Source organism: Cydia pomonella, chromosome 17 (assembly GCF_033807575.1).
Source record: "Cydia pomonella isolate Wapato2018A chromosome 17, ilCydPomo1, whole genome shotgun sequence".
In the NCBI taxonomy this organism is placed as follows: domain Eukaryota; kingdom Metazoa; phylum Arthropoda; class Insecta; order Lepidoptera; family Tortricidae; genus Cydia; species Cydia pomonella.
This window is the reverse complement of record NC_084719.1, coordinates 4,878,328-4,895,501: the sequence shown is the minus strand read 5'-3', so window position 1 is coordinate 4,895,501 and position 17,174 is coordinate 4,878,328. Positions and strand designations below refer to the sequence as shown.

Genomic DNA, 17,174 nt, shown 5'->3' with positions numbered 1-17,174 from the left:
AGTAGACGTTTATGAATAAGGGGGCTAATGTTTAAGCGATTCATATTCAATAGCGAGATACCGGTATCGATGAAGACAGTTTCTGTATTAATACCGGTATTGTGAGAAGGCCAGTATTTCGAAGCCCTACGGGACCATAATAATAATAATAATTCTTTATTGCACACTACATAAAAAACAGATACAGAAATTGATAACATATACACATTGGTACATACACCATACCACATTGGTATATACACATTGTAACATATACCATATATTTCATGGTAAACTATATATTTTATGTGTTAAATATGTTTTGTCGCTATAAACGTCTGGATTAAATTGTAACTAATCATGAGTAAATACAATGATTTATGATTAATATGACTTTTTCCATACATTATTTAAGTTTCCATTACCATTCTACCAACAATTGCCATCTTAGCTACGCTCCCGGGTCGGATCGGTACGAAAATACCGGGGGCGACTGTTCATTCTACAGTTTAGAATAGAATAGAATATAATTATATTATTCTTCAACACAAAGAGATAAATTACATAATATAACAAAAACGTAGAAAGTATTAAGTACCACGAAATGCCCTCATATCAGCATATTGCTGGCGGCTTTCAGCGATGATCCATCAAGTGAGAAAAATCACGAAAGGTAACAGACAAGAAGAGGAAAGACATAAAATAACATACACGTACGTAACGTTTTATTTAAGGCAGGAATTTGTATAGATCCAACGCTATCGATATTTGTTCCGTTGTCGCTTGACATCATTTATGCAATATGCACACTCGTTAAAAAGCCGCTCGGAATAGACTGAGCACAACCCCTATAAATAATCGAACTACTCGGAATACAGTTAGATTTCAAGGGCTGATTATTTATTTATTGACTTCGTAAAAGAGGTTCTTAACGGGTTTCAGGGCTTTATAAGGCTTGATCTCTCTAACATATAACTTTGTTCGTCCCGTTGACTTGATGCAGACTTATGTCAGGTAGTCAAATATCTATCTTCGCTTTATATTATTTTTGGTTTTCGAACTATAGTCGATTGTTAAGAGGGAGGAATATTTTTTTTAATGTAACGAAGTAACGGTATTTTTTTATGAAATTTCATTTCGGGTGAAAACGGTTTCCACTAACTAAATCTTAACAAATCACTTTGATTTTGATGTCGATCGCTTTAGCATAATATATTCTAGGTTTATAGTTTACACTTTTTTTTTTAAATTGTTTAATTATTATTTTGCAAATTTTGAAAAAAAAAGGAAAACCTATAAACCTACTTTTTTATTGTATCAATAACATACTAAAAATCATGGGGAATGGAAAATATTTAGAAGTGGAAAAACGTTTTTTCTTTTTGTATACTTGTGTACGTGGTGTACTTCCCTCTTAATGTACAATTTCCAATCTGATCAGGGACTGACTTCGGTTACGGTATAACGGTATGGTAGCGGTATAAAATTAGGATACCGATACATTATACCGGTTAGGCCGCGCGACTCCGATATAAAGGTATCGCTACCGTTTTAAAATAACGGTACCGGTTTTTTTCCGGTATATACCTTTACCGTTATTATAGCCAAACTGATAGTATTAAATAAAATCAAAAGGGCTTACGGGCTAACACTTAAAAAGCAGCTTCATCCAATAGGAACCAAGTAGGCCCATTTAGGGGTGACACCCGACCGTGAACGTCAGTGCCACACTGCCAGTGCCACCTATACAAATTCGTAAAACTGTGGCAGATTGCACAACCGCCATTATGGAAATAATGTACAACATGCCCACGAGGAACTCGAGAAAATTTGACAGTATATTCCTGATCATATTCTGCTTAGCTGGTAAGGTCGCATGTAAGTATATGAGCGGATGCTGTCCTTGCCCGTGTCATAGAACGCACGCAGAGGTGTTCCCTCTCCGGCAGCTTGTTAGGAGTATGCAAAGTTCATTGAATCTAAAATGAAAGCGATGGAGGAAATTCTGAGCTATTAAACATAAATTACTATTACTTTTTTATACAATTTTGATTGTATTTTGGGGTGACACCAACAATTCCCGCACCGGGTGCCACCCATAATTTCCGCACCGTGTGCCACCAATCTAGCTACGCCACTGGTACCATGGTCGCATTTTTATCGCATATTACCATGCCTATCACGGTCTAACAAGTATGTAAGTGCAAAACGTCGACCATGCGGTATTTATGTATTGAATACAGGGTTTGGAATTTTCCAGTCCTCTAACCTTTTGCGATGAAGTTTAAAAGCGGTCAAGTTTTATTTTCATTTGTATTCTGTCTCTATCGTACGCATGGAATATTATTTATTATTTAATAAGCAGGCAGGCAGTTATGACAACTGATATGACCTGTATCCAGTATTCATAATTTCATAAAGACAGTTATCATGAACGAGTAGTAGATACAATATGTTTGTCTAATTTATTTTTAAACTGGTTCACAGTTTGTGCTGAAACCACATTTTCTTGTTCCAAGCCCTCATTCCTCGGTTGCTCAAAAGTGTTTGTATGGGTTACTGTGAGACCTCTGCCTTTCTAGCTTTAAGCGATTTATAATAATTCTTTCACGTTTCAAGCTATCCGACTATGGAATTCTCTGCCTATAGACTTAAGGCGCGCTCAATGTCCTAATTCTTTCAAGAGACTCATTAAACTTCACTTTTTACCTGCTCCGTAATACTTGTATCTGCTTCCTTTTCCATACTTATAACTGGCATTTATTATATATATAATATGTATTTTAATATACATAGGTATGTATATGTATTTATACATCTTTTTTTTTGGATATGATATATTGTTTTGTTTTGTGTTTATTCTGTGCTAGACTTCTTTTATTGCATCTGGAACACCTACTGACATAACATAATTTTTTTTTAAATTCCGCTACCTAAAGGTTGTCTGGAAGAGATCGCTTTTTAGCGATAAGACCGCCTGTTGTTTACCTCCTCTTTATGTGTTGTATTATTTGTACTGTTTCTGTGTTGAGTAAGTAAGTAAGTAAGTAAGTAAATATTCTTTATTGTGCACCATACATTTAAAAATAGACAGGAAATGAAAAAACACGTAAAAGTTAGGTAACAACAGGCGGTCTTATCGCTAAGAAGCGATCTCTTCCAGACAACCTTTGGGTAGCAGGAAACAATGAACTTACAACATTGAACGGGTAGTGCCGATATACATATAATTCAACAAAATGAAGACGCAAACAATATAATACATACCTACATACTAATAAAATAAATACATATATACATACATACATTATATATTATACAATCATAAATAAAGGCAAGTTAAGGCAGCGAAAGGTAGTGAGTCTTCAAAAGATTTTTGAAAACGGGAAGGGATTTAGCACGTCTAATGTTTAATGGCAAAGCATTCCACAACCGAACAGCACGAAAAGAAAAAGAGTTGCTATAAAATTTTGATGATGAAGGTGGTAGAGCAAGGAGATGCATCTCCGCACAGCGGACCGAGGAAAGATAGTTGAAACGCTTTTTAAGATATAGAGGGGTGGAGGGGTTGAAAAGAATGTTATAAAGAAGTACAAGAATATGAGAGTTACGGCGATGACGAATAGGGAGCCACTTGAGCTGGGTACGAAATTCAGAGACGTGGTCATATTTGCGTAATCCAAATATGAATCTTATACAGACGTTTTGAAGGCGCTCAAGTTTATTTAGCTGGTCCTCTGTAAGATCAAGAAAGCAAATATCGGCATAATCCAATATAGGGAGAAGAAGAGATTGAGCAAGCGCAATTCTGGTAGCGAGCGGCAAGAAGCTACGAAGCCTGCGAAGTGACCCCAGAGAAGCAAACATCTTCCTACTGATCTCACTTATCTGTGGTACCCAAGACAGTGTGCGATCAAATATAACTCCAAGATTTTTTACCTGGCTCGATAATGGAACCGGGACACCATCAAACACTATGAAAGGTAAGTTAAGAAAGTCAATCCGAGAAATGAGTTGAGAGCTGCCTAAAATTATAGCTTACACGGATTAACTTTCAGCCCAAAGCGTTTGCTCCAACTGGAAATGTGTTCCAAGTCCCGATTTATGGAGCCGATACTCTTAGGTAGATCGTTAATTACGCATTGAGAGTAAATTTGGAGGTCGTCGGCATAGAGGTGGTAAGAAGAAGAAATATTAGTAGTAATGGAGTTGATGAAGATGGAAAATAATAGAGGAGACAGCACACCGCCTTGCGGAACGCCGGCCAGGGTGCTGCTCCAAGAAGAAATGGAAGAATCTACCTTTACTCGCTGCCGACGACATTCCAAATAACTACGGAACCAGCCAATTGTCACGGGAGATATGTTAATAGCACGCATTAAACTGAGTAAAACATCGAAATCTACAGTGTTAAATGCATTGCTGAAGTCTAACAACGTCAGTACGGTGAGCTTACGGTTATCCATACCGGCACGAACATCATCGCTAATTTTTAATAAAGCTGTAACCGTACTGTGACCGGAGCGGAAGCCAGATTGTAAAGGATTCATGAGCTCATGCCTGTTTAAAAAGGATGTAAGCTGGTGATGTACAAGGCGCTCAAGGACCTTTGAAAGGAATGGGAGGATAGAAATAGGACGATACTCGGAAAAAGTGGTAGGATTTGACTTTTTGCGTAAGGGAACAACGTCTGCATCTTTCCAGAGGGAAGGGAAAATACCAGAGGAGATAGAATAATTCAGGATGTGAGTAATGACAGGAACAAGTAAATCGAGTAGAGGGAGAATCATTTTCCGGCTAACACTATCGACTCCAACAGCATTGGATGAGATGGCAAGGACATTCTTTTTTACATCACTGTCAGTCAACTGAGCAAGTAAGAAGGGAAGAAAGTCGGGAGTTGGACACCTGGAAAGAGAAGTTAGAGTGTCAGTTTTAATTGGACCAGTAAAAGTAGTAGTTGAGGTGTGCAACTAAGAGTATTTGTATTGTATTGTATTGTATTGTATACGTTATGGCTTTCCTTCTGTTATCTTTAAATGTAAAAGACTTTCTATATCTATGCATGGTATACATACATAGAACCTACGTATACCTATGTACTTATGTCTACGGGTGGGAGCATGTAAATATTGTCGCAGGGGCCGTTTGCTCAGCAAACAGACGGCCGAGTGATCTCAGATTGGCACAAGATTGCCTCGCCACTGCTTCAGCTGAGTCAATATTACGTGGAATACAAACTAATATAACAACTTGTTGCATAATGGATAATATTTACTTTTGAATCCTTTTAAACTTTCATTTTTTTTAATACTATGTCGGTGGCAAATAAGCATACGATCCGCCTGACGGTAAGCAGTCTCCGTAGCTGTAACTCCAGAGGAGTGAGAGTTACATGCGCGTTGCTGACCCTGTCACTCCGCACCCTCGTTGAGCTCTGGCAACTTTACTCACCGGCAGGAATACAAACCATGAGTGGGGTGTTATTTGGCTACGGTTTTCTGTAAGGTGGAGGAACTTCCCCAGTTGGGCTCCGCTCTAGATCCGGATTGATATCCGCTGTGCTGTGCCCTACCACACAAAGCGAGATGATATTCACAATGCCCATACCTCTCTTTTATTGTTTGTGGTGGTCAAAAATCGTAGATTCAAATCTCGGCTGTGCTGTACCTAAGTAGAACTATTGGAAAAAACCTTTTTACAACCTTTTATCCTCCTAAGACTGCATATTACAAATTTTTGTGCATATTTTCACCAATATATTTGGTACTTTTCTTGAGTAACCTCAAATTCAAAACAAAACAATTGCTAATAATTACAAAATCGCCAACATTGTTGCTTAACAAACGCGGAAGGTACGGAATCGCAGTGATGGGGGCTGCCCTCTGCCAATCCCTGGCGATGCCCTTGAATAAAGACTAACCTGGCCTCTCCTATGGTGTCGACCCAATGCACGCAGTCGACCTCCGAAGCGGCGCGCAGCTCGTCCTGCCGCTGACTCTCGACGCTAGGGAAGGGCTGCCTGCTCCTGCCACCGCCTGGCGATGCTCTTGAATAAAGACTAACCTGGCCTCTCGTATGGCGTCGACCCAATGCACGCAGTCGACCTCCGAAGCGGCGCGCAGCTCGTACTGCCGCTGACTCTCTCGACGATATGAGATGACGAAGCAGAACTGAAACAATTTATTTTATTAGCACATATGTGGAGTCGAGATCATAACAATGTTAACATGTTTTCACCTTATTTCAATGTCCATAAAGTTGAAATAGCACCCGGAAATTCTGCAGAAAATGGAGAAATACTTTCGTTTTGCAACGGAATATTTTTCCGAATATTTACCAAGTGGATATTTCACAATTTTGAAAACCAAAATCTGTGTGTAATATAATTACGCCAGTTTCTCAGAAGGAGAAATAGAGATTATAGATTTCCAGTTGTTCTATATCATTAAAACCAGTTTTAAATTACACTTTCTCGGGCCCTATTTGCTGAACAGATCCGTGTAAGAGTTATGGCACTTAGAGAAGATATGAAGAGGCGGGTTGCGCATGAAATTGGGCACGAGAAAAAATGCGCAGCTGCCGTGGGTAGTCTAAAGCCGGGTGCACATTTGTCTGTCGTGTTGTGTTGTGTCGTGAGGTCGTGACACATCAAAACGGCAATCGGTTTCATACATGCAATATGGTTGCGTTCATGACACAACACAATAGTGTTCAACAATACAGACAAATAGTAATCTGCTTAAACCGGGCTTAAATCTACTCATTATGATTTAAAAGCGATCACGATAGAACCTTTAATAACGATATTGCAAATTTGTCCCTTAGGCCCATGGGGTTCCCGCGCGCATACGTTTTTTGCAGAAATCGCGAAGCGTCTGGTTGACGTAACTGATGAATTGGTGATTGAAGAGCTGGCGGCTTCCTTACACAACGTATTAGCATTGCGATACAACGAGGAAATGCGCCAGCATGCTTAGTACATTCCCTCAAGGGCCTATTTTAGGTTTAAGCTAGTAATAGTTCATGCCACATTTCATTACTTATTATAAAAAAAACTACGCCATTTACTTTCCTTAAACGTACTTACTCGTGCCCTAAAGTTAACGGAATTCAATTAAAATAAATATAGTAATGATGAGACTTACCCCCACGGGAGCCCGCTCTAGCGGTTTGCTGAGGCGTTCGCAGTAAGAGCCCTCCAGAAGAAGAACTCCTGTTGGTCGAGTATTGTTTTCTGATTCGTAGTAGAACAGCAAGTTCTGTTGACAAGCAAATGATATTTATTAAATCTGAATCCAGACAAGACTAGTTAACACGTCATAAATTCGCGTAATGCACGCTGTTTGCGTGTGTTGTGGTGCTCAGAGTGTTAGAGGTACCTAGATAAAGTCAAAGAGAATTTGAAATAGAGGTGGATCGTCAAAGAAAAGTTTGTAGGGACGTAAATTTACTGCCATCTTTCGACACGTAATTAAAACTTTTAGAATGCCATTTGACTTTGTTACTCATTCTTTCACTGATATGTGTTCAATTTTTTAAACATCAAAATGTGGCACCATCTTATCGGGCACTACCTGAAGGTTATGGCGCCATCTCTCGAAACGATGCTGCTGTACTTTGTGTGCTGTGCTTTGATCTATTAGATGGCGCCTTTTTGATATTTAACAATTTTAACTCATATCAGTAAAAGATTAGGATCAAAGTCGAATGGCGTTCTAAAAGTTTTAATAATGTTTCGAAAGATGGTGGTAAATTTACGTCGCTACTGTGAAGAAATTTTGAAAGTTGTAAGGTAATAACAGCAGATAGTAACCTCGGTTGTACAGTACCCCTAGTGTACATTTATTCGATAGCGAAACGTGACGTACATGTTTGCGTTAAGTCTCATTTTGCATGGGATTTACAGTTTCCAAAACGTCCCGCTTGGCGCGCTGTTTCTAAATCCCATACAAAATGAGACTTAACGCAAACGCGTACGTTACGTTTCGCTATCGAATAAATTTACACTAGGGGTACTGATCGCACGCACGCACTGAAACAGTAAATGTTAATATGTAGCGAAGCCCATAGTGTGGCATAAATACCTAACATCACACGCCATAACATAAAAGGTAGATAAGTCCCTCGTCCAAGAAATGGCGAAAATTTTTATCATATTTTAACGAGTGCGTTGTTAACTATCGATACTTGAGTAAATATTAACACCAGTATAAAAATATCCTGTAATCCAATATAGCGGTAACTGGGCGGAAATAGGACGGTTCCCTGAGGACGTGTATATGACCTCGTTACTGCAAGTACACTCTAGAGCTAAAAACGGGTCAATCTGTATGGAAAATTTCTGGGTGACCCCTTTTTATTCGTTTAAGCGTCACACGTTCCACGTTTGTCAAGTTAGAACGGTCGGCCATGTAAATGACACATTTTATCGGGCGGCCAAGCAGAGGGCCTACCGCGAAACACAAAAATTTATTGACATATATCTAAGGACGGCTCTTACGGACACTAAGAGGGGTGTTAGTTCAGTAGTACCACTCACGAATTCGAGCCAATCGTGCAGTCTAACGCAACTTGTTGTGACATATTGCGCGCATTTATGCCACTTCCACCAACTCCAGTAACTGTAGGGGAAGTCTGGAGAGTAATCAATGGTCTGAACTATTAAAAAGCACCAGGATTCGACCTTATTTCAAAATAAGTCCTAAAGCATCTACCGAGAAAAGCTGTAGTATTCTTGACGACACTATACAATGGAATCCTAAGAGTACAATATTATCCCAGTTTATGGAAAGTCTCTCAGATACTCATGATACATAAACCAGGAAAACCTGTTAACGAAGTTACCTCATATAGGCCAATTAGCCTATTACCGATCCAGTCGAAAGTCTGTGAAAAACTACTTCTAAGAAGAATCCTTGCGATACTAGAAGAGACAAAAGTCATACCAACGCACCAGTTTGGCTTTAGACAAAAGCACTCCATGATCGAACAAGTTCACAGAGTCGTAGGGCGAATTAGAAAGTTACTGGAAGAAAAAGAATATTATTCTTCAGCTTTTTTAGACATCAAACAGGCATTCGACAGAGTGTGGCACAAAGGGCTACTTTACAAGATATGCACATACCTGCGCCATAGTTACTTTAACTTGTTTCACTCCTATCTATCAGATCACCTATTTCAAGTTAAGGAGGAAGATGAAACCTCTAAGCTCTTAGAAATAAAGGCTGGAGTCCCCCAGGGCTCAGTGTTGGGACCGGTGCTCTACACGATCTACACGGCTGACCTACCACAAGTGGATGGTATCACCACAGCCACTTTTGCTGATGATATTGCCATACTTGCAAGCAGCAGAGACTCCAGTATCGCAACTTATGTTACAAAGCGCACTGGAGGATATAACAAAATGGTTACAAAAATGGAGGATAAGAGCAAGTTCATCAAAATCTGTACAGGTTACATTCACACTAAGGAAAGAACACTGCCCTTAAACTCTGGAAAACTCCACACTGCCCCACCATAACAGTGTCCGATACCTCGACTTACATCTAGACCGACGGCTTACATGGCAACAACACATCAAATCAAAAAGAGAAGAACTAAGATTTAGATTTCGTGATTACTACTAGTTACTGGGAAGAAACAGTAAACTCTCCACAGACAACAAACTCCTAATCTACAAATCTATTCTTAAGCCAACATGGATGTACGGCATACAACTTTGGGGCAGCACCTAACCTTTTCCCTTTCCATTTGAACTCCCAAAACGGGAACACAGGAACGCACTTCCACATTTATTTTTGGAAGTCTCATTTGAGATGCTTTGTCGTGTGCATGTCAGAGAGAAGGAAAGCAATAGTTGTAATAGGTATCTAAACTCCTGTTAAGAAAACTGTAATCTTATTATAGAGCAGGATCCCAGAACCACCAGACCTTACTTATTTTATCATGGCTAAAATGTATGGGATAATATAGTATTAGTTAGTATGTACTTTTAATATCTGCAACTCTGCATACTTGCTATATTGGCCAGACGGCCATTTGCCCAGTACCTACAGGGTGCTAAAGGTAGGTTAGGTTAGGTAACAAATATTACTAACTTTTCTTAAATTCTTATGGCTGATTTTTATGTATGTTTTAGAAAATATTTTATAAATTGATAATCAACATTGCCATACCATTTTCGCCGGCAGTAACTTTTACCAGACGCTTTAAAGCTGTCAAAAAATCAAAAAATATTATAACTTTACTTATATTCTCACTCTTGATTTTTATATGTGATACTCAGGGAACTATTACATTTTGTAAGTGGCCATACCAATTGGAGGGGCCCAACCATCTCCCAGACCCACGTAAAGTTTATATGTGTCTGGCTACTTACAAACTGGTTTGAAATAGTTCCCTGAGTATCTATATAAAAATCAATAGTGAGAAGATAAGTAATGAGAGTGAGAATACAGCAAACAAATGAAATACAATATTTTACTATGTATATTTTAACTACAGTATATACTTTTGCCAACCCTGATTTTTAATAAATAATATAGATAACGAGGGTTGATGATGAGGCACGCGTCGTATGGAAGTAAAAACTCTTTAAATAATAATAAATAATAAATATTATACGACATTATTACACAAATTGACTAAGTCCCACAGTAAGCTCAATAAGGCTTGTGTTGAGGGTACTTAGACAACGATATATATAATATATAAATATTTATAAATACTTAAATACATAGAAAACACCCATGACTCAGGAACAAATATCCATGCTCATCACACGAATAAATGCCGTTACCAGGATTTGAACCCGGGACCATCAGCTTCGTAGGCAGGGTCACTACCCACTAGGCCAAACCGGTCGTCTTTATTAGAACACTTCTCTCTACAGTCAAGCCTCATTGGAGATTCTGTCATGCCAAGCGTTCGTATTTACTCGCGTACGCGCCTCGCTTGCTCCGTGCCCAGAATAAACTTCTGTCACGTTGTGTACTTTTCGCATAAATCATCCATTGGAAGGATTATTCAATTTTAAACCCTATTTCTGAGGAATAAAGTCCGAATTTATACTGATTTTCCGAGGGCTGTCACGGCTGTTTTTGTGTGGCAGTTTCCAAGGGGTGTGTTTAAGATTCATGCGTATATCGAAAACGAAACCTTTTCGATTTGAATGTTTGGCCAGCTGATGCTATGCGTATTTTCATCCGACTACGACAACGACTTTATATGTATGTTGAGTGTAATCTAATTACTAATTATCTTTTTTATGTATGTATAATACAGGGCCAGGTTTTCAAGGCAAATGTAATGCATAATTATATTTTTAAAATATGTTTGCTACATCGGGCTTTGGGGTTGGGATAAAAAAAGTTGCTCAGTATAACTTTTCATTTTCAAAATTTTGAATATGTTGTTTTTATTATATTTGTTTGACATTTAGAATTTATTCTAGAAACAATCTAGACTAGTATTTTTTATACATTTTTTTTGTATGACTATATTTTGTGAAATTTGTAGTATTAAATTTGATCTATGAATTATATTCATTAGTATTATATATGGAATAATAATTACAACATCAATAAATTTCTCTGATAATTATTTTAGTTTATGTAATACTGTCTTACTATTCATAAGTGCTTGTTGCTAGGCCTACATGAATAAAGTATATTTGAATTGAATTGAATTGACCCATGGTGCATAGATGGGTGTATTTTTGTGTTGTGTGTTCTACCTTAGCATCAAAATCACGTGTAACGTAATAGACCTAGCTTGTCAAATATGGCGTGATGAATAGCCTCATAAAGGCGATAGATGGCATAATTCTGTCGTTGTCCGACATATATAATTAAATACCTTATTATTTTTTTAATTTAGTTACTTAATCGTTATTTATTTTGAAATGCACGAAACTTCGAAGTTAATTTTAAGTGTTTCGATATAAAGCATAGTATGTTAAAAAAATTCTTGCTATTTGGAAGACCAATTTTCAGTGATCTCTTCTATTTACCGGTGTAACGTTGCTTAGCGTAAAATCAGAATTATTTATATTGAAATATATAATATAACAATTAAACTTATTATCGCGGTAACAAAGTCGTAGTCATCTTGGTTAGAAACAACATTACAGTCGTTTGAAATTTAAAGTTTTTTCTCGGTACAGGCCTTACTGTCAGGAGGGCGTGTGCCTGTTTTCTACCATCATGATCTCGTATTATGTAAAAGTGTAATAAAGATTTGACGACCGGTTTGGCCTAGTGGCTAGTGATCTTGCATATGAAGCCGATGGTCCTGGGTTCGAATCCCGGTAAGGGTATTTATTTGTGTCATGAGCACAAATAATTGTTCCTGAGTCATGAGTTTGCTATGTATTTAAATATTTACATCATATATATCGTTGTCTGAGTACCCACAACGGCCACAACACAAGCCTTTTTGAGCTTACTGTAAACCTTAGTCAATCTGTGTAAAAATGTCCTTTAAAATTGGTTTATAAGTATTTATTTAAGCTTCTAAAGTTTGTGGATATTTCTTGAAGGTCATTAAAATAGCCGTCAGCACGCAAAAATGCAAATTGCCTAATAAAGTATTCTGTTTAGGCAAATAATTAGAGGGCGCAAACACATACCATAAATTAAACTAGTCTTACAGTTACAGATTACTTTTTTGTATTTATAATATTCTTAATTAATAAACAAATTTACTTGAAAATTATTTTATAATAATTATAAGTGTGCCATTTAAAAACGAAAGTTTTGCTTTCCTTCTTTAATTCTACTCTGCTTTAGTATTATTTGGCGGGTTCTCTTGCTATTATGGCGCCACCTATATACATAAACTGATTGAATGAACTGAATTCTAACATCCCTGAACACAATTGGGCTGCGTCTATTTATCACGGCCATGGCCACTTTCTGTCTCCATCATCTGATTAGCTCGATGGTACCATCATCATCTCCTAGCCGTTTTCGACCACAGCGACTGCGTTCTACCGCTGAGAGCGTCGCTGGTGCGCTCTCAGGTGACTGATATAGCCAATTTTTGCAGCAAATGTACGACCACACTCGTTGCAAGTCAGCACCCCTCCGACATAATTGTAAAGTATGGCCGCAGGTGGTCTGGCCTTCAGCTCGTCGCGCTTAGCGTCGAGTTCTGTGAGCCGCCTGGCTTCAAACTGACGCACCTGAGTCTGCACAATATGCCTCCAACGTGGACGGTCACTGGCTAGACTCTCCCACTTCGTTGGCTCTATATAAGCTCTCTTCATACGCCGTTTCAACACATCTTTGAACCGCAAGAATTGGCCGCCTTGTTTGCGCTTTCCATCTTGCAGTTCGCAGTAGAAGATGCGTTTCGCGACTCGGTCTTGGGATATGCGGGAGACGTTGTTATGTTGGGACATTCCAGCGACATCGGCACGCCTAAGGATCTCCGTGTTTCTAACACGGTCAGACCAATGGACGCCCATAATTTCGCGAAGGCATCTCAGATGGAAGCTGTCTAATGAGCGAATATGCTTACGATACAGGCACCACGTTTCTGAGGCATACAAAAGATTCGGCAGGACAATAGCTATTTTAGTAGAAAGCTTTATATCGTGTGACCGAAACACCTTGGAACGAGGTACCATAATAATGTATTGTCACCCGACTTAACCGGGAAGTGGGTCAAATTTTACTTACAAGATTTGACTCGTTAGTTAGGTAGTGCTTCTAGTGTGCTGATAAGCTCCAAGAAAGTTGGCTGAGGTGGTTTGGGCATGTCAAAAGAAGGCCGCCAGACGCCTTTAGCTTTGCCTTACCAAGCCCAAACAGGAGGGGCAAACCAAGGCAGCGGAGGCGCAAAATCATCGCCAAAGACTTAAACGCCTGTGGGTTATCGGAAAACGACGTCCAGGATAGAGCGAAATAGAAGGATAAAAGTAGGAAAGCGGACCCCGTCACAGTACGGGACAAACGCTATGAGGAGGATGAGTTAGTTAGTGCTTCTGGGCATTTTCGCAAGTCGACAACCATTACGCCTATTTTGCGAGGAACGAGGTAACACTACTCTAACCACCCCAGCTCCTCCACGAAACCTAGCAATGTTTTCAGTTTGCTTACTGCCTCTTTTACTGCGCGCGGAGTCCCTTGGTATTTGCTACTGTATACTTCTGCCTGTTTGCAGTCTAGAAGAATGTGTTTTGTTGGTTCCTCTTCTTCTATGCACAGAATGCATATGGGGCTGTCTGTTTATCCATATTGTCTAGGTGTTTATTTAGTGTGTTATGTCCATAGTTAGGTTCATACATTGAAATTAAATAAAAGCTTGTAAAAAAGCGCTCATGTAGATACGGAATGTGCCGCAGACGGATTTGGCCACATTAACCTAGTATGTAATTGTGACTGAAACCGGCAAAACGTCCCACTTTGTTACTTGCCATAAGGACAAGATTTGCTTGTATCTTTATACGAATAACCTAACAAGGCGCCCTTATCGCAAGCGACAAAATTTGGACGTTTTTCCAAATTCAGTCACTACTTTATTATGACTTTAAATTCTTAAAGTCAACAAAACTAGTAATGAAATGTTTGGCAAAAATTAAATTTTTATTTTATTTATTTTATTTTATTGGAGAAACAACAGAAGCAAGTACAATAATAGTATAAGTGATAAGTTATACATTGCAATAGACGTGCACCTACCTCCTAAAAACGCTCTCACTAAGAACTATATATAATATAGGTAAGGTAATGCTACAGTAAACTATGCTAAACTTAACGCGCTCTAGCGACTAGATGGCAATGATACAAATTGTACGAAGACACTAAGTTGTCTCACCTAGTATTTCAAGGATTTGTTTTTTGAAACTTACTCTACTTGTATTGAAAATGTCACGTGTGTGTGTGTTGTTGTTGTGTTGTAATGTTGTTGTTTTGGGGCACATGCAAGCTTTTATCACTAACTGTCCTTTTTTCCAGGCAACTAATAGGTACTCATCGAGACAACAACCCCAAACACGACTGGTTTGCGTTGTTTTATCACAGAGTTCCCATGGGCACCCTCCTGTTTCCATCATCAGATTAGTTCTATATCATCATAATATTGCATTCGATTTATATGTTTACAAAATTTCAGCTCAATCATAAATCGGGAAGTGGGTAAAATTTTGACCTACACTTTCAAGATTTGACCCACACTATCTAACATACATACTAACAGGGCAAGTTAAATAAAAGCTTGTAAAATGTAGGTGGATTCGTATACTCTATACTCTCTTCTCCTCTTAGATACTAACAAATTATTTTTACGTTTCATAAAGAGTGGGGGGAATGCATTAACTAATAAGACAACTAGGCTATTGATTCAAAAAAATCACGTACATCATAGAAGGTAACTTAACAACAATTGTCCGCAACGCACATGTTATTACATGGAATTGCTGGTGTCTATAGGCTAAGGTGACCGCTTGCCATCAGGTAGGCCGTATGCTTGTTTGTCACCGATATGGTATTAGGTAAAATAAAGGTAAAAATGGACACGCTTGGTTTTCATGCCTGCGGCATCTAGTTCATTTACGGTCTGTGGCGCAAAACAATTTGCGAACGATTATGCAGAAAATGTCGCCATTAAGTCGCTTTTAGAATAAAAAAGTTTTAAATCATAAAGTGGTCTCTCTTTTTAGGTCAGCGATATATATGTTTTGAATACATTAGTATTACATATTGTACTTAATTATGTATACTGAATAAATAATCAGTATTCTAACTTAGAAACAAGTTGAAAGATACAAATTGACATGCCTTTTATATGGTGTACTTCCGTTTGGCCAAAATACTTTTCGCCAAATTTCACTTCCCAATAAACATCTTAAAGATTTGGCATATTCACACTTATCTACTATATATTGTTTAACGATGCGTCACCTTAACACACATTAAAATTCAGTACCTGGGCGACATGCTCGGTTATAACTATTTATTGTAATATGGTGGTGTATAGGTGATAATCTTAACTACTTACATTTTTTTACTAAATGAAACTTGTCTAAAACAATAAAAATTAAAAAAAATATATAAACTTGAACACGTTTCTAGCCGTCCTCGTAACCCGCTGGACCAAACGGACAGTGGCCAGCAATACGAAATTAGCGACCATATTCTGCGTCGAAAGAAAAACGCATGAAAACTCAAAAACACGCGTTTTCCCAAACATAAGACTAATCTAGATCGATTGTATACCCCCAAAAAACCCCATATACCAAATTTCAGCCAAATCGTTAGAGCTGTTTCCGAGATCACAGAAATATATATACAAGAATTGCTCGTTTAAAAGTATAAGAGTACCTGGGCGACCGAGCTTTGCTCGGTTATAACTTATAACTATTTATTGTAATGTGGTGATGTATAGGTGATAATCTTAACTACATTTTTTTACTAAATTAAACTTGTCTAAAACAATAAAAATTAAAAAATTATATATAAACTTGAACATATAAAAAAAAAGTTAATCACCGGGCGAGATTCGAACCCGTAACGCTCGTTTCTAGCCGTCCGCGTCTTAACCCACTGGAGCAGACGGACAGTGGCCGGCAACATGAAATTAGCGACCATATTCTGCGTCGAAAGAAAAACGCATGAAAACTCGAAAACACGCGTTTTCCCAAATATAAGACTAATCTAGATCGATTGTTTACCCCCAAAAACCCCCATATACCAAATTTCAGCAAAATCGTTAGAGCCGTTTCCGAGATCCCGGAAATATATATACATATATATATATATACAAGAATTGCTCGTTTAAAGGTATAAGATAAAGGTGCTACTACTTATAATGATTTTCTTTGCTTCATTCAATATAACTCCCACTTATTTTTCCCACCGGATATGAAAGCTTCTCTTGATTTATTCGTCTTATTTTCCTCGTATCGGAATCCTACACAATACGTACATAAGTACCTATATAATCTAAACTAGGGCTGGCAACTGCATTTTTTAAAATTTCGAAAATAGTTGAAATATTTCTGGTTTATAAATTATCACGTAAGAAAATGTGTATTTAAATTTAATATTTTTGTTGGTTTATGCTGAAACTTTCTTAAGTGTTATGGTACCTATAGTCGAAGGTGCAGTTCATATAGGGCGTTGCGTGAACAAAATATTTCCTTTGGCTGGATTGGTCCTTATGATTTATGATCCAAGGATGGATTAAAT

The 17,174-nt window shown here is 38.1% G+C and overlaps 1 protein-coding gene and 1 long non-coding RNA gene across 2 annotated transcripts in view; one reads left to right on the top strand and one right to left on the bottom strand.

Annotated features, from left to right (window-relative positions):
- The window catches only part of LOC133527033 (uncharacterized), a 351,591-nt gene extending 348,300 nt beyond the window's left edge, over positions 1-3,291 (top strand). The window contains exon 2 of the long non-coding RNA XR_009800810.1: positions 3,012-3,291. This is a non-coding gene — a long non-coding RNA (uncharacterized LOC133527033). The remainder of the gene's footprint in view (positions 1-3,011) is intronic.
- Positions 1-17,174, bottom strand: part of LOC133527030 (ras-specific guanine nucleotide-releasing factor 1-like) — a 105,374-nt gene that overhangs the window by 70,747 nt on the left and 17,453 nt on the right. Inside the window, exons 4-5 of the mRNA XM_061863917.1 lie at positions 7,128-7,241; positions 6,046-6,152 (exon numbers count right to left, since the gene is read on the bottom strand). Coding sequence (XP_061719901.1) covers positions 6,046-6,152; positions 7,128-7,241 — 221 coding nt within the window. The remainder of the gene's footprint in view (positions 1-6,045; positions 6,153-7,127; positions 7,242-17,174) is intronic.